Raw genomic sequence first — 21,957 nt, 5'->3', positions numbered from 1 at the left:
TAGCCCGCACCCCTGTGGTAGCCTCTTCAGTGTCTGCTACACATGGTGTTCAAAGATCGGTGAGAAGAGAAAACACTAAAACACACAGAGAGCTCATAGAGGAGGAACCGTGTTCATTGGAGATGTTGATTTACGTTCTGGCTGTCTGACAGTGACCAGGTCCTTAGCACATAAAACATGTCTCAGTGTATTGTCATATTGTGTTCTCGGTTGCTGTCAGTCTTCGCTCTCTTGAGGGACTCTGTGACCTACGCTGTCAAATGATGTGAAATGCAGACTGACAAACACTTTACAAGAAGTCTCCTAGTCTTCAGCTAAAATTCAGGCTGTCTACATTGTCATACTAACAATGAAGAACAAATCCCACACAGATCTGCAGACCAACGAGACCACATTCCCCTGATCACATTGAATGCACCGGATGAATCACATTATCAAATGGATTTTTTTCCCATTTGCTTCTTCATCAACCTTAAGAATATATTTCTTTATTCCTCTAGGACTTCTGATTCACGCTGTTCACACATCATTGTGCAAATGTCTATTAAAAAGTAAATGAAATCCATTGAGTCATGCTGGAATGAAACAGTCAAGCAATAGATAGATAAAATGGAAAAGGGGGAAAGGTAAATGTATCTGTCTCATTATTTAATCCGTCTGTGTGCTTTTTTTGAACACCCCTAGGTGACGCAGCAGCAGCAGAGTCTGATGAGTCGGTGGTGGACCGCAGCTATGTCAAGAAGAAGTTGGAGCATGGACTGACACGCATCTGGCAGGTTTGAAGAAATTCTATCTTCTATCATCTCTCTATAATATTTCTGTTTTTGCCCACATACTGTAGTCTTCACTCCAGATGATTGACATGACTTGTGGGAGTATTTGTTCTGTTTCATGTGATGTTTTTTGAAAATTGTGTTCATGTTTTTATGGTTGATCCGAAGATAATTCACTAATCACTTTTCCCCTGTCATGTTCCTCCCCAGGACGTCCAGTTGAAAGTGAAGGCCTATATCTCGGGGACAGACATGTCTAACTTTAAATACGATGATTTCATCGTGGTACTTGATGTCATCAGCAGGTACGCCACAGGAACAAAGCAGTCAGCTCATCCTTGTTGCCACTAATTGGCCATCATTATCTTGCAATCACTGTCCCTTTCGCCGTCATGTTTTATTAGATTATTATTACATTTTTTTTTCAGGTTTTTATACTGTGACATGCAGTCTTTTTTTTCCTCCCTCTCAGTCACTGACTCACTCAGATTATGCAAACTTAATTACACACAAACACAACATGCTCCTTCGTCCAATTAGATAATTATCATTGTTTGTTTACAAGCACATCAAAACAGAAATTATAATGCCAGTATGTCCAAACCTATTAACACGCCACACTTTGATTATGTTAACTCTGATTATAGTAGTGATACTCCAGTTATTTTTGCAATTATGGACACCAAATAAGAAGTATGCTCGCATTCATCTCATTTCTTGATTTGCGGTCGACCTATGCTGCTCAGCCCATTATGACTGTATGTGGGAGTGAACCTGTACATTGTCTGGAACAGTTTGTGGGTGGAATAAAGATTGATGTTTTGTTAGAATAAACCAGCATATTCCACTAAAGGTTTTTAAGTTAAGCTTAAATCATGGGCATTTATTTGTTACATCGAATTAAACTTTTCTGACAATGTGTGGTTATGTAAGAAATGTACATTTATTTCTGTTGATTTAATGAAGTCACTGTCTGCGTTCAAGTTATAATCTGTGCACATACTGTATATGACATCATCTAAAATGGCTGTTTGACGAGTCCGCTACCTGCAAATATCCAAATATTTCCGATGGTTTAGATGAAGTCTTGTGTGGTCCTTTTCTTTCTTCAATACCACTGCAAACAGCACATTGTCTGTCTCTTGACCGGTTACCAGAGCGAGTCTGTTTACATCGTGTCTCTGTGCCTCTGCTGGCTCAGCTGTCAATCAAACACACATGGCAGATTTCCTCCAGAGGCTTTGAGGCTAAAGGGCAGTTTAAGAGCATTTAAAATACAGCTTTTTACATTTTTGACTGCAAAAAAAAAAAAAAAAATATAGGAATTATCTTATGAAGTAGCAGACACAATATAGGGATAGATTAAAATAAAAATACATTTTGTAATAAAAACCTTAATATTAGGACTTCATCTGCAAATATGTTCGGCGTGATGATATATGCTTGGTTACTTCCTAAATACCCCACAATACAAGACTTGTTAGGTATAGTCAATTACATTTATATTATAGAAAATAATACGTTGTCTCTTTGATTTTGAAAAGTTGTATAATTTAATACTGGACCAAGCAGGCTAAATGTGTCTAAATCTTTTATCAGCATGCTTTTGTGGCGATATTCCAATAATTTATCGTTTTAAGTGTATTCAAGCAAACTTCTATGAATTTTTTATCTTTTGTTTCTCTAACTTGCAGTGACTGAACCATTATGGGATGGTATGACAGATAGTCAGTATCAATAGGCAGTCATTAGAGATTCCACTTGGTCTCCTTACACCTGGTCTTCTCACTAGTACATCATTAATTGCAAAATCTCTTTGTCTTATCTCTTCTCTCCTCTTCCTTCATCATTATCTCTGTCATTATTTTTTCTTCATCTAACAACCTCTTTCTCCAGGTTGATGCAGGTGGGGGAGGAGTTCTGCAGCAGTAAGTCAGAGGTCCTGCAGGAGTCCATCAAACGCCAGAGTGTCAACTACTTTAAAAACTATCACAGGTAAGATGTCTCCATTGCTTCTGGATCCTCACCTGCATCATGTGACAAATTATACGCATTCTTCTCAGTGTGTGAATAATTACATTATGTGTTTTCCCCGTTCCACATGAATTGGAAGAAAGTTCTTGAGACGATATTAAATGACAGTTTAACAGCAGGTTGCTTGACAGAAACGTTTACACACAATCACAACCATTGTCTGCTTTCATCTTGTTCTATTCCCAGCGCAACCCTCTTCGTGGTAGATGTGTAATTACACGGTAGATCTCACTGAGCTTGAAGCACATGTACCTCTTGATTACATAACCCCCTGGCAATCACTTGAATATGTATGCTTTGACACATACAGCGTCACATTGTCACATCTGATATTATTAGAGTTGTGACTGCATGTCAAGAATCATTGATATGATAATTGAATGCTGATTAGCTTCATTCCTGTGACGCAGGAGGGAGACATTCATTTTAAGGTTAGAGATCATCTCAGTGTGAAATTGTAATTTGAACTGAAAAATGGAGCGGTTCAGGCAAGAGAAGAAAAAGAGGAGGTGGAGAATGGCAGACAGCATTAGAAGGAAATATTCTAACCCCCCCCCCACTGTGTCCGTGTGCACACTACGGGTGGCCAGCAGCCTGCCAGCGTGCATCATCTTTACATTAGGTTAATCTTCCAGGCGATTTACAAACGGATTGTGCATCAGTGAACGTCGGCTGGCTGAAGCCCACTCATCATCTTCAGGGTGGGTTTATTTTTGGCCCGAGGTTTCAAAGGATAGAATAACATTGTCAAGGTTTACCATCAATAAATATCATAGAGCAGTGCCTATGGTAATTTCTGCTTTTGTTAACTCATTTTCCATGATTGATTGACAGGTTTATTTGTAAGCTTTAAAGGGTTATGGCTAATATAATGGAACTCAACTTATGGTTCTCAAAGTGCCCAAAAAATACATGATGATATATAAGCTGTTTGGTACAAGGTTAGGGTTATTTTCTTTCTACCGTGCTATATCCATGAACCACATCATCGCGGCAGAGGCTCATGCACCCTCTTTGGAGGTTTTTAGTTTGAAGAAGTATTTTTGATTTCGGGTGAACCATACCTTTAATATATTTTAATTCTCAATGCATTTTATGTTAGGGTTATGATAGGATATCAATCCTGTATTTCTGTTCCACAAGACTTCCCTGTCCCTTGCCTCTGCTACTGATTTTTCACTTTCACTCTTACTTCAAACACCTTTAAGACATGAGCTACCGCTGTGTTTGAAGTCACGACTGCTCTGACATTTCCTCACAGAAAAGACTACATATTGACCTAGCTGGTGACCATCAGGGTGGCTGTCTTGAGCTGTGATGACAGCTAACATAAAAACATGTTACACTCACCCACTCAAACCTCACAAAGACACACACACACGAAAACCTCTCCTTTTTCACAGTGCATCCGTGAACTTTGCAGGTTCTTTTATGTCAATGTTAGTGCAATATATGGCTCACCAACCTTAATGTTAACACAGAGAGAGATCAATAAAACACAAACACAGACATTGGTTGAGATTAATTATTAATCAGTTGCGCAACAACAATAATAATCTGGAGTACATCACCTGCTGCCACAGCAGCCAATCGCGGAAATGCCCCCCAACAGTAGCACAATCATACAGCATATATAGCCACTGCAATGAACCCATACATTTTATCATGCAGCCTACCACACAAACGTCACACGTTTTTCCCTCTGAATGCCACACTTGTATATGTTTAAAAGTCATCATCTGATGACATCCTTAGGAGTAGTAAACTAACAAAGGTTAACTGTTTTTATAACCTGAGGCCTTCTCTGAACTTCCTCTAACCTCGGTGTCAGCTCACTTAAAATGAATACATCTATTAATTATTCAGAACGACCATTGTCTCTCTAACTCTGTGTGACCCAACTCAGTAGCACACATCATATAGCTTACCATGTATCTTATCTGGACTCTCTGGCTGCATGTAAACAGACTTGGACATGCTGCTGGCATGAGGTCAGTAATGGACATGTCGTCTTCTCCTTTTTAACTGTTGCCTCTTCTTATCATACCCCATCCCCGCTCCTTTTACTTTCTTCTCATCCCCTCAGGGCACGACTGGAAGAGCTGAGGATGTTTCTGGAAAATGAGACGTGGGAACTTTGCCCAGTCAAGTCCAACTTTAACATCTCCCAGCTCCATGTGAGTAAGAATCACATCGCTGAGGCGAGAAAATGAAGCACGGTAGCTTTCATTTATTCCACACTGTCACTCATCGCCCCCCCACATCACTGTGAAATTTGCATCAGGATATGAAACACAGGGGATCCTGCTCAGTGATTTCTGTGTAGGTGTAGGTGTGGGTGTGTGTGTCATTTTGTCAGCCTGTGTATAAACCTATAGTCCACTGCATGTTATATAACAGAGATGACCAAAATATGGCTGTTGTCACTGATGCCGTGTATGTTAGATATTTTTATTCCCCACACTCTTGAGCATATACATATGAAACATTCAATATCAGAGACTAAAGTACATCACATACAGACACCACCTACATACTGTACATGTATTGTAGTTTCTCATGGATTTAACCAACTCTAAGAAAACTGCAACATGTTCAGCTCACTTTACCAAAATACAGAAAAGAGAAATGGAAAGAATTAGATGTCAGAAAGATAAATGGATTTCATTCATATTCTTGTTTTTCTTCATGTCTGTCTTGCTTGGGCACATTTTGCAATAAACACGATTGCCAAAGAATTAGCATAATCAACCCACTGCCAGGAGAATATTGTTTGTGTACAGTACTGCATGGTAAACAGATATTATACCTATTAACCCTTTAAAACTTGCTGGGCACTAACACTAACTAAGTGTTTTAACAGACTGCAATTACTATTAAAATATATATACATGATCTCATAAGATATTTAGTAGATACATGTATCTGGCCATTTAAAAAAAGAATGGCCTTTTGTAAATATAATTCAGATACAATGTATATAATATTCCTCATATTTAGTTGATTTTATTCTGAATTATTAAACTTAGACCGACATTTTAGTTGTTTACCTCATCTTATGCCTGTTTCTATCTCTAAAGTTTTCCTCTAACACTCAACCATTTTTGACTACAAAGGATTCATTTGAATTTATTTCGGTTCTTAAACTTGGAGCGTTCCCCAATTAATAAATGAAACAGGAAAGTTTGATAATAAAGTAAAACCATCTACAGCCTAAGGAGAGCACATTGTTGAAGGTCAATAACTTGAAAGAGAACAAACTGAAAAATCATGCATGAACAAGCACGATTCTTTGCAAGCAGGCAGTTTGTTTATGCCTTTGGGCCAAGATATTTCAATAAGAACATGCACCAGGAAACTGACAGGATGTGTTCTCCAAAGTGCATTCGCTGCCTAATCACAATTGCTGATTTGCCAATGCAGCCATTAATAGTAGGCACAATGTTTGCCTGTAGACTATTTGTAATGTAATGATGTTAGATAAAACAGTGCAAGTTCTGAAATGTTAATTTATCTAAGCCTTAGTTTCTCACATGTGCCTCAACAGCTAACTTTACCGAACCTGAACAAACATCTGTCTCTATTCTGTCTCCTTCCGATCTTCTCCAATCCAGGAGTTTAAGTTCATGGGCCAGTGTCGTTCTCCGTCCGTTTCCCCGAGCAGACAGGCCGTTTCCTCCAGCAGCCCGGCTCAGGACGAGCTGTCCCTGTTTCAGCAGTTTCTTCAGGAGGGAAACCCCTTTGAGCTGCCTACTGAAAAAGAGGAGGAGACAGAGGACGTGCTGGCATCCAACGGGGTAAGAGGAGACTTCAAACACTTGCGTCCAATTGGTGCCTGCTTTATTATATAGAATAACTTTTACTAGTGGGAATGATGTGTAGCCCAGTCTCTCTTAAGTATGCAAAAGCGTGGTTATACATGGTATACATGGATCACAATGGTAGTTATAGTGGTAGGTAAATCATGCTCTTATTCCTTATGTGAACAAATCATATCTGAGGATTCAATTAAGTTGTTCATTTCCCCAAGTTGGATACATTATTATGTATAATTAACAAGGCTACCTGTAGGGCTGCATAACCAAACAAGTTAATAAAAAGCCGGGTTGATTAATTGGGACATCATCATTGAGGGTCATTAAGTTGTTTACAGACGCTCCCAAGCTGTCATCATCCGGGCCGTAACAAACCTCGATTAACAGTGAGGGGCCAGTAGTGCAGGACATGCCATGTTTAGTATAACACGTTAGCTCAATGTCTGACATATAATATAAGCTGTTAAAACACAAATGAATCTGTGGGTAGTGTCATTGGCAGGGCTTATAATAAACCTATGATATAACATACAGCTTCTCATCCTTCAGGATTAAACGTTTTTCCTAAGCAAATTATACCGCTGTTTTAGTGTTGCATTAAGTTTAGTTTAGTTTATTTATAATAATTTAAGCACTCAAATAGGCACATCAGAAGTATTCAATAAACGGTAAGTCATTAGCAAAGCAAAGTACTCTTAGCAGCTACGCTTAGTTCAGTTGTTTTTAAAATAAAAAATAAGGGTTCTAGGCTTTGTTATCCCACACACCAGCACTTGTGTCTCTATGAAATACCCATTAAAGAGTAGAAAGTCTTGGGTAGCCTTTGGTAAGCAACTGGAGATCATTATGGGGTTGCTGCGAGCTAGACAGGTTAGCTACTTGCTAAGCAGCTAGCTAAATTGAATCACTGCCTTTCTTTGTTACAGACTGATGTGTTTTTACCCCGCTAGTTCATTTTCTTCAAGAGAGAAGAACACACACCTACTCTTTGTCAAGGCTTCTACAAGTATAGGGCTCAACCAGATATCTATAACATTGCTAAAGTGAAACCAATAATAGAACCTGGTACTGTGGATGTGCTATTCCTGTGACTAATATAAACATCAGTTTTTCTTTCAAGGCTTATGTGTTGAATAAAGCAGTATTTATTTTCAGGAATTGGGAGAAGAAATTACACAGGTGCCCGACACCCTGACAGATCAACCACTTTTTCTATATATTGATATATTTTCCTTCCAGGCTCAACATCAAAAGCAATATTGCACTATCTAACATGTCAGGCTTATAGAAGCCCTGTCCTGGCTCCCCCTAAAGCTTGTAATCCTTCCCATATGGCTGTGTTGTGTTCCCTGAGCTTGCAGTTAAGGACAAAGAAAATATTGTCTTATTTCAGGGGAGCTTTAACCAGCCTCTCCTCTGGGATGTGAATTCATTTTTTGCTTTTTGTCCGCAAGCCAGTCATTTCATGGTTATGCACCCATTACAGCTAAAAGATGGGGATGTTATACTTCATTTTCAATTATTCTTTTCTATAATTTAATCACAGCCCTTTTACAGCGCTTTCAAGTAGGCCGTTTTTATTTGATGACACAGTTTCCCATGGCATATTTTTATTTGAACACTTGTCTTTCGCAACAGGTGATGTCAGTAAAAGGTGTTTGACTTGTTTTTTGAATCCCTTTACTCTCATCATGGCTTCTTCATGTCTTCTTTGCCCTGGCCCAGTTCCCATTGTCTCACATCTGATCCTTCTCTTTTTTCCAACTCTCAAGTACGAGTCAGACGAGTTGGAGAAGAATGTGTATCAAGACTACGACAGCGACAGTGATGTCCCTGAGGAGCTCAAGCAAGACTACGTTGACGAGCAGACGGGCGATGCCCCCCTCAAAAGGTCAGAGGTCACATTGTTATTTCGCCACTCAGAAATACAGCTCAGGGTATGACATGTGAAGTTATGTGGTATATCAAGGTATCCATCTTTTACTTTCCTGGCTTTTTCCAATTTATGAAAGCAAGTAAACAACTATCATCACAAAATAAAATGGTATCGTGATGATCTCGTTAAAGGTGGTTCTAAAAGGATGTGAAGTGAAGCATTATACTACTTCTTATGCATTTAGTCGTGATAATTGTATCTCCCCTTTCCCTAACCCTGCTAAGTAGGCACAAAGCTATTTGCATCGCCATGAAAAATTATCTTTCTTCCCACCTCCGCCTACGTGATGGGTGAGCATTGATAGATTCATTTCTGCTTATTCTTTTTAAATCAGAGGGAATCATGCTCCTCCGCAGACATGAGTTATTTTGACTTGAATCAGAAATTTGAATGGAATTGAGGAAAGTTTAGTTTTTATGCTTTTTTTTTATCAGAGTAAGGGATATATAATCAAAGCAAACAATTACCACCTTAGATGTAAATATGTATGTGTAACTTGCTTTTAAGTCAGCATGATGGAGTGTTCAATTTTATAACCTGCCTTGTTCTGTTTTTTTCAGTTAACTATGAACGACTGCATGTGTATGTGGTGGACTGAATTATTAAGAACCTACTATTGTGTGTGTATTACACTGGGTTTGACCCACAATCCCATTACTTATTCAGTAGCTTGTCATTACAGAAGCACTTTTATAATAATAATTTATTTTCATATAATGTACAAAGGCTTATTAATGGAATTGTAAAGTTTGTGCTCCGCGTTAAGTCTTGTTATTTCAAAGATATGACATGCGTGATATTTTTGCCTCAACACCCCACGTTTGATTTCCTATTAGGTACCTGTATTAACCTAACATTAGCCTATAGCCACTTAAATGCTAATGTCCCATTCTTAGGAGCGGGAATCACCAATGGTTAATTATTGAATGAGTCGCATGATCACATCCAATAATTAGGAGGCCGATGTAATGATTGCAGGCTAATATGGCTGGATGGGCAGTGTCAGGGGTCTGGTGCTCCAGGATCAACAGTTCAGAGACTTCACCACCAGGGTCCCTCTGTGGCCCCTGCATTGTGTAATGGGTTCTGATTGATCCATTAGAAGACTGACCTGTATTAAGGTGTTTGAACCTGGCCATTCACTGCTGACGATTGGTGATGTTAACATGTATTACTCAGTCTCTGTTCTTCTCATGACTCTGTCCTACTTTTGTCCCTCACTTCCACTTCCTGCATCAGTGCGTCCAGAGAGACCATAAGAAGCAAGAAAAAGTCTGACTACAACCTTAATAAGGCCAACGCGCCGATCCTCACAAACACCACCCTCAACGTCATCCGGCTTGTCGGTGAGTTCTACCCACACACACACCCACACACACACAGTACACACTGTACCACTTACTGCTCATTGAGAGTAGACCAGACACCGCCTCTGCATACGTCCTCCCTTGCCTGCTGAACTCTCTATTTGTTCACCAACAGTTCAATGTGATCGGTACACGTGTCTGATGTTCCCTGTGTGACCGAGCTGAACTTGCAATGGTTAGCTTTCACCCCAAGCCCTGACCTTTCGTTTCCAAAGAGGTGCTAACATGTCTTAGTGACGTGACTTTAGAGACGTCTTTCTTCTTCGTGATGTGACCTTCGTGAAATGGAATTCAACCTGGCAGTTGTCTTTCCTGTGTGGTTGTACAGTATGGCTGAATAAACGTTCTGCTCTATGAATTTATTTAATAACGGCTACAGATCTGCTGTAACTTACTTCCAAACACACAGAAGAATACTTGCTTTCCTTTATCTTTTCTCCAGAAAATTGGTAATATTGACTTGGAGCTATGTGGCAAAACTTTAAGTGGCAAACTGAGGGAAAAACCGAAGTTTGATTTCAAGCAATCACTTCTAATCCAGTCTGTGCAGCTCGCTGATGGAGTTAGATTGCTTTTGATTCAAAAGAACAGGGCGTGAAAAATGAGTGTGAGAGAAAAAGCGTGGTCTCGGTGGCAAAGCCAGCTTGATTGAGTGTATATCTTCTTCTTTTTGCCCCACCAGTCATCCATTCTGAGTCAATGGTAACCTTGTTGCACCCCTGTTACTCTGTACTTATTGCTTTTATTACCTTCCTGCTGAATTGAATCATTGCCCCAGAGCATATGCAAATGAAATGTGTGCCTGCTAAAGTTCTTTCCTAAAGGATGTATTGCCACCATGATTAACTTCCTGTAGTTGTAATCCTCTATAAAATGTACTTAAGAACAAAAGCATTTAATTTATTGAGAAACCACTTACCGGTAAATACTAAACTATATTAAATCCAATATGTGATACCCCCTGAGATGCAACCAGGAAAGGTAAAGCTTGTCCAACAAACTTCTGGAAATATCGGGGTCCAGTAGCCAGTTTATTTTTTAGCGTACATAAATACTCATCATCAGACCTTAGCCGATGAGTTCCCAGATTGCATTTCAACCACTGCATTGCCCCTCTTTCACTCTCTACATGGACTGTTTATTATTCAACCAAAGCCTGCTTATAGGGGACTGGTCAATGCTTCGCCAACATCAAATGGAAACCACAATGCTTCCGTCAGCAAGATCTTATCCAGTTGCCTACTGATTCTTCATAAGACTGCAGAATCTGTTTATAAAGATTAAATGTCTGATAACTGTTTATTTTCGATCATCTCTAAACAGGGAAGTATATGCAGATGATGAGCATTCTGAAGCCGATCGCCTTCGATGTCATCCACTGTGTGTCGCAGCTCTTTGACTACTACCTGTATGCCGTTTACACCTTCTTCGGACGGAATGACATGGTACAGTATTTCTAAAGCATATGGTACTTTTCATAACATAAATATGCAACGTCTTATGTTGAAGAGCAATGTCATGGTTTGCACTGTAACCATACTATAGAATAGACAGAAGTTATAACCTTGAGTTCAACACAAACCGACTAGAGTATGTTATGTACTCTCGGGTCCTTTATCCTCGCATGCTAGGAAAATACTTCACCTAAAGAATCTACTTTGCTATCATCTGTTGTATATAATACACATTTTTTCATTTTTCGTGATTTCTTGTTGCACGTTGACTCTGAGAACGAGGCTGTAGTGTATACTGTTGAATCTAAATGTGAAATAGGCTGTTGTTGTGTGTGCTATACAGAGGAAACGATTATTAATAATAATAATAATAATAATAATTCATTACATTTTTATTTAGAGCGCTTTTCAAGGCACTCTAAGCGCTTTACAATTACACATTACACATATTAGACATGTAACAGTTATTACTGTGGAATACCCACAGGAGCAAATTAGGGTATAGATTATTATTATTATGATAGGGATTAGAGTGCTGTATTGGGCTTGAGGTTTAGGATTTCCATCAGTGTTTAGCAGCCTCCACAATTTAAGTTCGGCATTTCGTTCCCATCTATCTCCCCCCTCATTTCCTGTCATTTCTCTTCCGTCAAATTCTTCGAAAAAAGCCATAAAAAAGTGCACAAAAACAGCAAGCAAGATTTGTGCATCAGGGCTACTAAAAATAAAATAATGTGAGCATGTGAGCTATCACAAGTAATCAGGAGTTTTTTTGTCTTGCAATGCCTGCAGGTACATAATATTACTTCTGCTGCATGGTGCTTGAAGATAATTGCTTGCATTTATTTCAACAGATGGATTTTTGCATTTGTATGTTTATTAGATGATATACAGTGAGACAATAACCCCTGTTTCCATCTTTTCTCATCGCTCTTTGCAATATCAGTACACATTTAAGTTGAACGATAGCTTACAGTGTGCGAGACCAGTTTCCCCCGCTCCATCTAAAGACTATCATGTCATTTATAATGTGCCTCACAAAGAAAGAAAACATCATTTGTGTCAGTATCCCCCTCGGGGAAAGTGGTAATGATGGCAACAAAATGACTTCTGTCCTAGTGAGGTGGAAGAGATAAAAAGGATGAACGCTCTGCAGCGGCGGCTTTACTACACATTATGGCTGTTAGTGTTAGTGTGTGTGCCACTGGGAGATGAGGGATGGTGAAACACTTGTTATGTATTGACAACTTGTCAAAAGGTCACTTTTCTCATACGTCTTCCTCTGACCACTTGTTAATGGTACTGTATGTGAGTTCTCTTTGTCTTCATGCTTGTATTCTTATCACTCTAATGTCCTTTTGTGCCTTTCCACTAGGGCTGTGCAATTAATCGTATTTTAATTGCAATTACGATTTTGGCCTGCCACAATTACGAAAACAACATAATCGAAAAAACTATTATTTTGCTTTGCTAGGTTGTGACAGTGCAACATATTTGATCTAATTTATTTTGGTCTCATTTATTTGTATTTATCATATTTACATATGTTTAGTAGCTTGTGGAAGTGCGCTCCAAAATATTTGTTGATCTTGTTTATTGGTATTTATTATTTTGATATTATTTATTTAAATGTATCATTTATTTTATTTATTTTTGTATTGGTTTTTCAGTTGAATTATACGTTCAGGGTAATCAACAGTTAAAAAGATACTGTTCAAATTAGTATTTGTATTTGTTTTAAAGTTCAATAAATGGATGTTTTCAAAGTCAATGAATAATCGTATTTAATAATCGTGATGTCAATTATTGACCCAAATAATCGTGATTATGATTTTTGCCATAATCGCACAGCCCTACTTTCCACACTTCCTTATTTCATCTTTTGTCCCTCCCATCCTAAATCTGACATGTTCTGCTCCTTTCACACAGCATTGCTCGCCTTTCATCCCTTCTGCTTTTATTCTCTCACACATTTATGTCTCTGTCTCCATCTTTCTGAAACTCTAACTTGCTCTTTCTCCAGCATACCTCTAGTCCTCATTAAATGTGATATCATGTGCCGACCCATTTTTTTAATATGCCTACTCAAAGAGGCGCCTACAGTAAAATGCTAATGCCCCTATAAATCTTTAAAACGCTCATGGAATTGCTATGCACATATGCTGGTATTTTGACCTAGGCTTTGCTCTCTTTACACCGCTGGAATCAAGATGGAGCTGCTTGACTCCTCCACTTGAAGAGTAATGGGTCACATTAATATTCAAGAGGGTAAATACCCCATTATCTGTGTATATTAACCCTGTCAAGCGGCACCATTTACTCTGTCACACATATGATAAAGATGCATTATGTGCTAAGCCTTACAGATCCTCCATCTGCATAAATAAGCAGACTTTCTGATGTGGGGACTGAGATAAGCAGGGTGACAAACAGTTTTTGTGTGATTCACATTTCATAATTATATAACGTTTCCCCCGTTGGGAAATGTTGATATTTAATTAGTCTTTTCTAACAAAAAATCGAGGAAATACACGTTACCAAAAGAGAAAACGTACAGTAGGACGAAGATGTAAAGGAGGGAACATTAAGATGGAAGAAAATGTACTTTGCTGCTGTGCTTTGCTTTATGATGGCAGAAAGATAAGAGAAGAGAGGTTGGTTACCGTAACGATGCAGTAGGAAGGATATTTTGAGAGAAAGAGAGCAGATGGAAAAAGTATCTGATGCTTGAATAAATGGCTTTTCTGAAAAATGAGCAGTAATGCAAGAAATAGTTATTTTTTTATTCTCGACTCCTGAATACCGCAGACAGTTCTTCACAATGGATGATGCTCATCTCACATGCACATCAGCAACTCAAAGTGTTTACACCTTCACAATCTCCTGTGACGCAGATTTGAAGAAATACTAAAAAAAGGTGTTTTGTTTCTTTCTTCTTCAGATTGTAAAACAGTCTGATGTACAGTAAGACTAACTAAAAGACAACTATCTTCTGGTCCTCAGTTTAGTTTAAAGTTGGATTTACAACTGAAACCTCTAATGCAGGGTTATTTAACTCCTTAGATTAAGGACCAAGTAATTAAAGGGGCTTTAGTACGGGTCCTAATGCCCAAAAAACCTTTGATTATTCATTTCCCATAACGCAACACTCCAGTTATTACACTCTCCCGGCTGCTTCCAAAGTGCCCACATCTTTTAAACTCCACAACCCTTCCGTTAAAAAAGTTTTCACTACACCCCAGATAACCCTGAGGACATCACCGGGCTTATCTCTGAGGAAATCTAAAGGTTATTGTTTCCAACCTTGGAAAAACACAGAAGAAATTATACAACCGATTTCACAGGCTGTGAAAAATTGAAGGTGATGTGTAAACTGAACTTCTCAAGGACGTTCTCAAACACCCCCACGCTTTGTATCTCATCCGAGTGATGTGCAAGGAACATTGTTGAACAGGGAGTACGGTATGTCTCCCTCTCAGAACGAGTCAGAAGTTATAGTGTGGACTCAAAGAAGGACGCTTCGTATCCTGGTAACAAACTCTATTAACAAGCGGATGTTGCCTTACCTGGCTGATAGGTAGTGTATGCTAGAACAAAGATGTGTGTGTGTAATACCATCCATTATTTCTATTATTGTGTGTGACCGGTGAAGCCGCACTTATGTTATTATTGTAATTATTGTTTCTTTGTTTGCTTCCTTCTTTGTGCCTCCTTTCCCCTTTTTCGTATTACTTCCTCCACAGTGTTCTTTTTATAATTTGCTTCTTGTTTTCCCTTCCTGCTGCCCATTCGCCATCCATAGCCTGTCCCAAGCCCGTCTTTGCCGACTCATTTAGGCAGAGACGCGGGCCCCGCCAGGGTGGTGGGCCCTGCCTGCTTGGTAAGAGTAGATGTTTGGAGTGATTTTATATATATATAAAAACGTACAGTGTGGTTGAGTTAAAGCCCTTAAAGTGTGCGTGAGCTGCTTTCTCAAGTGACATCAAACACATCTGAAAGTGATTTCAGAAGCATTTAGATGTCGAGTTTGCCGTGCTATCTCCCTCTTTACGCCCCCCCTTTTACCTCTCGCCTGTCATCTCCTGTAGCAGGTGTGATAGTGTAATTTTGATGTCTGTTTCTCCCAGTAAGTCGTCCGTTTTTTGCCAAACACCGAAGTAGAAGCAGAAAGCAAAGGTTATTTCGCATTCTTCTACGTGGGATGAAAGCAGATGTTGTCATGCTTTCACACTCTGCTGAAGTGAATCTTCTTGTGAAGGGAGGTGTTTCTGCACAGTGAAGAAACTAACTGTGTGTGTGTGTGTGTGTGTGTATTCTTACAGTATGAGTCATCGGGTCTGGGCCTTATCAGCAGCAGACTGAGAACCACACTGAACCGGATCCAGGAGAACCTCATTGACATGGTAAAACTTTCCCTTCTATTCCCTCTCTTTTTTTCTCTTCTACCATCGCCCGTTACCTCATCGCCTGTGTCATTTTCTGACACAAACATGCTCTCTCAACTCAAATCCCCACTGTGCCTCTCCTCTTTATGCCTCTGCCCGTATTTTTTCACCATCCCACTCTATCCAACACGACCATATGTCTGATTTCCCAGCTCCCATCGCCACATAATGCATTATGGGTCATCATTATCTGGCCAGTGGTCACTCACGCATACACACACCTCCCTCCTTTTAAGTGGGGAGGACAGGGTGGCTATGTGTGTTTTTCCATTAGGGCTCTAAATCACTACCTTCCTCTGTACAACTACATAGTGACACTTAGTGTGGTGCAGGCAACACTCTCTACACTTTTGTCTCATAATGTTACTTTCTACAGTCCATCTCGTCTGTTACATGCCGGGTGCTTTCTAACTTTGTCCCCATTGTAAAAAATATGGGGTTATTTACAACATTTAGGGGGGAATAGTAATGACTGCATACAGTGTATGGTACTGAATGATGCATTAAACAAATTCTACATTTCTGGGACATTTTGTGCCCCTCAATTAAAAAAATGATGGGCATTCTGAGGTATTTAGGGTCATTTTTCATCATTTCCCCCATTCATATCTTACGTGATGGAGCCTGTCATATATCTCAGACAAGCTTTCTGGCCTATCTTCAAAGGAGCCAGACTTGGACTTCAGTCCGACTCTTATCTGGGATACCACTGAAGTTTTACTGCCTGCAGGCTAATCTGAGATTCTCAAGGTTCAAGGCTTCAAGGCCTTGAACCTTGAGATTCTGTTGATGTTGTGGCTTTCTTTTTCATCTATTTTTGTTTTGTTTGTCATATAAGAAAACGACCAGTTGTGTCCCTTGAGTGTAATTATGGTAGACACGAGTGAATAGCTCATATCTTAGTCTATATCTGGACACATCGCCCTTGAATTATTACTAATTGTTATTTGCGTCTGTTATATAACTTAAAAGTTATCAGTTCAGAAGCTCTCAAAAAACAAATGACGTTAGCTGTGCTTTTAATTCAGCCTGGAGCTGCTGTGTCGGGGACATAAAGAGGATCACATTTCTTATGCAGTTAAATTAGATTTTTTATCATATGTCACAATTTGTGACTCACAATACCCCATCAATTCTGAAAATGAAGGAAATTCTTTCCCCATGGTGGGATCTTGTATAATGTTGTTTTATTTTTCATTTTCTAAAAACCTCCAGGGCTTACCGCCTCTCTCAAATATCCTTTCTAATTTCATATGTGCGTTCACGTAACACCACATCCCATGCTCCAGGACAAACAATTAAATGTGCCATCTAATGTTTTTCTTTTTGGCTCTGAAGCGTTATTTAAACGTAAAAAAAAAACCAGCTGGAACTGAATTGGACTGTGATAAGTTGTCAGGTGACTGTCAATGCCAATAACGGTCTAATAACAAAGGCTATGGGAACCATCAACACCAATCAAATCTTTAAAGTAAATCCCATCAGAATGTAAAGTGCGGTGAACAGAGGGAAGTGTTTTCCAACCAGCATCACTTCTGCATGCAGATATAATCGGCAGTTTTCCACAGGAGGGAGCACACAGCATCCAAAGCCCCATTCTAAAACAAAAGCATTTATTTGACACTGCAGAACAATGGCACGTTGCTGTGATAGCAATGCTGGCTACACTGCTGTGATGTTTATAGCTTAGCTCTGCACTGAGGAGAGGGAATACAACAAGAAACTAAAGCAGACCTAAACAGCAAGGCAGCGGGAGAAAAACCAATAAGACATAAAAAATGGATGCATTAACAACACTTTAAATTGTGTTAGGCAGTGTACTGCAGCAACATGTTTTCTTCACTCAACTATAGCATCGATTTAAACCCTATTTACTTTCTGGTTAAATTGTACGCCATTTCAAATGTCGGACGAGCTCTGTGCTCAGCTGTGAAGAAAGTATATGATCTAAAGTGTTTAAATGAACAGAAACTGACAATAGACGGACTGGGTGGAGAAAGAGAACAGACGCATGTTTTTTTTGGGGGGGGGGAGTAAGGGTGAGTTCTCAAGAGAGAAAGCCATGTTGGACTTTTAACGCCTGCATGCACACACATATTTCAGATGAGCGTAATCACATCACTCCCTGGCCGGCACAGGCTGCGTGATATTAGATCTATTTAAAACACAGAGGGAGGACACCGACACTAAGGCTGCGTAATTACACCCATCTTTTCTCTAATGTGTTGGCAAAGGCTTTTAGTCTGTCTTTTCTCAGATGCAAAACTATTTTAGCTCATTTCAATAAATCATTTAATGCTGGAAAAATGCCCCATTTTCAAACTTACACAACACTCCCTTTCTCCCTTTTCTTTTTCATCCGTCTTGCTTTTTCTCTGCTTTCTGATAACATAATGATCTGCACACATTCATCTCACGAACACACATGTTGTGTAGCGCTCTCATTTCCACAGCTAATGTACATTCTTGTCATTTATAACAATTTATATCCACTTTCCATATGGATTATAAACCTTAATTTTTTTTAATAAAGGTGTCCTCACTCTAAAGTGAGAATGTATTCATGTTGAGTACACAAACACACTCCCCCTGCATACAAATACACACCCACACACTCCAGAGATTGCAGCAGGGTAGACCTCATTTGTAAACAGATGATAAAGTTAATTGCACACTGCATTTCAATTGAGCCGCCGAATCCTTGCGGTTTTGTTCCCCTGGTCATGCCGTCGCAAATGTTTTATTCCAAATCCAATGTGATGGTAATGACTCCGAGTCCCTTATGGACGGCAGCGAGATTCCATCTCATCTCAGGTACAGCGTGGCCTCAGCTTAAATTGGGAGCTCCATGGGGGAAAAGTACGTTACGTTTTCTTTCTCTGCCTCCGTTATTTCTGATTACCTCACTGGGTTTGACCGTTTTTATTACGAGTTCACTCCCTTTGGACTTTGAATATTTCATTGAGTGTGTTTGTAAGGTCGAGTTTAGGGAGAAACTTCTGAGAGTGGAAGACATGTAATTGCCTTGTTCACCTGTTACATCATGTTTAATCCCACACGCTGTCATCAACACCAGCTTTTACTTCAAATGTGTCTCTTTTACCTGAATGCGAAGCTCCGAACTGAAATGTTTGACCTGAAGGGAATCAGCTGTCACATGAAATAATGATTTACTTGCAATTCTTGCTGGAAGAACAATTCAAATCCTTTGTGGGTATTGCTTGTGGCAGGTTAGATAAGATCATCTATGCATCCATATTGTCTTTGCCAGGAAGTTCAGCGGTGGCAGCTGTTGAGAGCTGTTGCTGCAGGCCACTTTGTAAAGAGAGCTGCCTCAGGCCAGCAGTTACAAGAGGGACACCTTTGGGTCACCATCCTTTCACTTATCTCAATACTTAAACCACCAGTATTTACTTTTTCCCTCATTTCTTCCCATACTTTTCAGTTTTTATCTGTTTGTCCTATCATTTATAGCAGCTGTGTGTCAGTGATTACACGCCTCTCAACTCTTTTTGAATTGTTCCGCCAAGTTTATTCAGTTCTTCTGACTGAATATACAATGCCCTGTTTCTATGCATATTTATAGAAGACGATAGGATCATAAGACATTATTAGTTTTTGTTCTGTTTGATGTGAGTCTTACAGTTTCTCAAGGCAGCCCACAATGTGTTTCGAGTTGATTAGATGTGTGTTTGTGTGTGCATATATTTGCTCCTGGGTACTGAGTTTTAGCGCAGAGTTGTACTTCTTCACGCCTGGCACTGAAACAGGAATCAGAAGCCCGGTAATTTCTGCCTTGGCACTGAGGCAGCAGTCATCTGGCAGTGAGGTTGCTTGCAGAGATGCACACAAAACACACACAACACGACAGACAAAAAAACACATATAAATAAACAGAAAGGGAATTTAACAGACACATTAACACACATATAAGTGCATGGGCCTAATGGTCAGTTCGACATTACGCACTCCCTGTCTCTGACTCTTTTAACACTCTCTTCGTGTTAGCAGCAAAGTGATAATCCTTAAGCATGTGTTGCGGTTTTGATTTGCTACACTGTTTTGGCACGGCTCATACACACTCTCAAGAGAGCCACTGGCTAATGTCACACACACACAAAGGACACTGAATGCAGTCATTAGTTGTGTGTCTCACGAGGGCACATCACTGTCCAGCCTGGCCTCTCTGTCGTGGCCTGCTGTCTCTCTGTCAACGGTGCAACACGCCAGAGGGGATTGCCATTTGACAGGGATTATAGATCATAATTAAGCTCCATGGTGTGTCTGTTTGCACTGTAGTTGTGAGGACATGTGATTATTGACATTTTGTGGTGCATTCAGCGGAACGCACAAACACACTTCATTGATAGGCCCAGCTGTAGGTCATGCTCCTCAGCTGTGATGAGGAGAAAGTTGATCCCCCTAGATACCATAACTAAACTTCTTGTGTCAAATCTCCCAGGGTTATAAGCAGAATAATGCACTATAATACAAATCCTTTAATTTGCGTTCTGCTTACACTTCAGCTTAGTCCATTCATGTTCTTAACTTAGGCTTTCTTCTTGTATCGTGGCTGTTCTGCCAAAGCAGGTGAGCGGACAGCTCTGGGAAAATAAGTTGCCATGAGACGGGCATAAGGTGTCAGGAGGTGTTGCCCAAAATAAATGCAAGCCCTAATTCCATTTGACATTTATCTAATGAGAACCAAATTTCTAGTATTAGAGTGACAAAGAGCTGCAATAGGATCCACTTGGCAGTAATTGCCTGGCAGGCAGTCCACTCGACTTGCCCATAAATCTCTGTGGAATGATCGGAGAGGAGTGAGCAAGCAATCAGGATCGAGTGAGACACTTCGATTTAGAGATCACTTTTCAACTCCCCAGCTGGAAGCTTCCTTTATGACAATTTACTCTTAGAGTTTACTCAACCTTTCAAGGTTAAGGATGTTCTTTTTTTTTTACTTTGCTGGAGAATAAAACTTGAAAGTTGTTTTACTTTTAAAGTAAGATTTTATTGCAACTGCTGTTTTCTAAAGCTAACAATTCTTAGGGTTATTGGGTCAAAGCTCCCTTGTTATTATTTGTATGGTGCAGGAACCAGATTTGTTTTCACTTTTCACTATAGAGTCCTACGCCTTGAACCTTTTCCAAAGTCTTTGTTTTTGGTTGTAAATTCAAAAGCACTTAATGTAGCATTAACAAGGAAATTAGCAGGCATTAGAGGAGATAGCACAAGTGGATTATTGGCAATCTGCCTTAACAAGAGTCTTTGATTAATAAAAGATAAATGTATTTTCTGTCTATTGATGGATCCTTCTTTAAATGTTCACTCTGATTTATACTGATGCTTGAATTTGGCTTTTTTTAGGATATTTACTCTGGTAGACTACTATATCTAAGCTAATTCAAAAACAGGTTTCGGGACCTTTAAAGTATTACTTAATTTGCATATCTTTTTTCTTACCAGTCGTTTAGGACTATTTCCTGTCAACCCCCAGGTGTTTATCTTACTTCACGCAGTTTAAATGATGGATCTATTCAGACTTCTCAGGTGTCTTCTGCTGCTGACTGATAGTGCCTCCCATATTCACCTCAACACTCCCTCAGGCTTTTGCTATAAATTGAGCTGCCCACAACAAATCACCCGTTTGATGTGCAGGGAAAACTCAATGAGAAAATAGATGCAGAGCAGAGGTGGGCTTAAGTCAGCACTTTAGAAAAACTGAGAATTTGTCAGAGCCAAGATAAACTCGCGGCCTGCAATGCAGACTGTGGCTACTCGCTATCGTCTGCTCCCCCAGTGCACTCTTGCAGCAGCGTTGAATGGGAACTAAGCTTCTGGGTGGTTTTGTGTTCAGAAAATTGTGAGGAAGTGATGTTAAGTAGGAAAGTATGGCCTATATAAAATCTAAAATATGCTACAGAGTTTTTGTGGGTTTTCCCTGTGGACTTATATCCTGCACTCTTCGCTCAGATCAATACGAAGCTTTGGTGCCACTTTCTCCCTAAGGCTTTATGGGAAGAAGATTACATGTCCCATGAATATCATAAAGGGTAGCAGAATCTCATTATATGATGCCTACCACACAATGATTGTACAGTACATATACCCCCCAACACACACACACACACAC

General features: G+C 39.6%; 1 protein-coding gene across 1 annotated transcript in view; it reads left to right on the top strand.

The window, feature by feature from the left end:
- Window positions 1-21,957, top strand: part of vps50 (VPS50 EARP/GARPII complex subunit) — a 108,510-nt gene that overhangs the window by 60,530 nt on the left and 26,023 nt on the right. The window contains exons 14-22 of the mRNA XM_034124867.1: window positions 685-776; window positions 984-1,078; window positions 2,670-2,768; window positions 4,894-4,984; window positions 6,422-6,604; window positions 8,395-8,513; window positions 9,798-9,904; window positions 11,249-11,370; window positions 15,702-15,782. Of these exons, the coding sequence (XP_033980758.1) occupies window positions 685-776; window positions 984-1,078; window positions 2,670-2,768; window positions 4,894-4,984; window positions 6,422-6,604; window positions 8,395-8,513; window positions 9,798-9,904; window positions 11,249-11,370; window positions 15,702-15,782 (989 nt within the window). The remainder of the gene's footprint in view (window positions 1-684; window positions 777-983; window positions 1,079-2,669; window positions 2,769-4,893; window positions 4,985-6,421; window positions 6,605-8,394; window positions 8,514-9,797; window positions 9,905-11,248; window positions 11,371-15,701; window positions 15,783-21,957) is intronic.

This window comes from Trematomus bernacchii, unplaced genomic scaffold (assembly GCF_902827165.1).
Source record: "Trematomus bernacchii unplaced genomic scaffold, fTreBer1.1, whole genome shotgun sequence".
Taxonomy (NCBI): Eukaryota; Metazoa; Chordata; class Actinopteri; order Perciformes; family Nototheniidae; genus Trematomus; species Trematomus bernacchii.
This window is presented reverse-complemented; position numbering and strand designations above follow the sequence as displayed.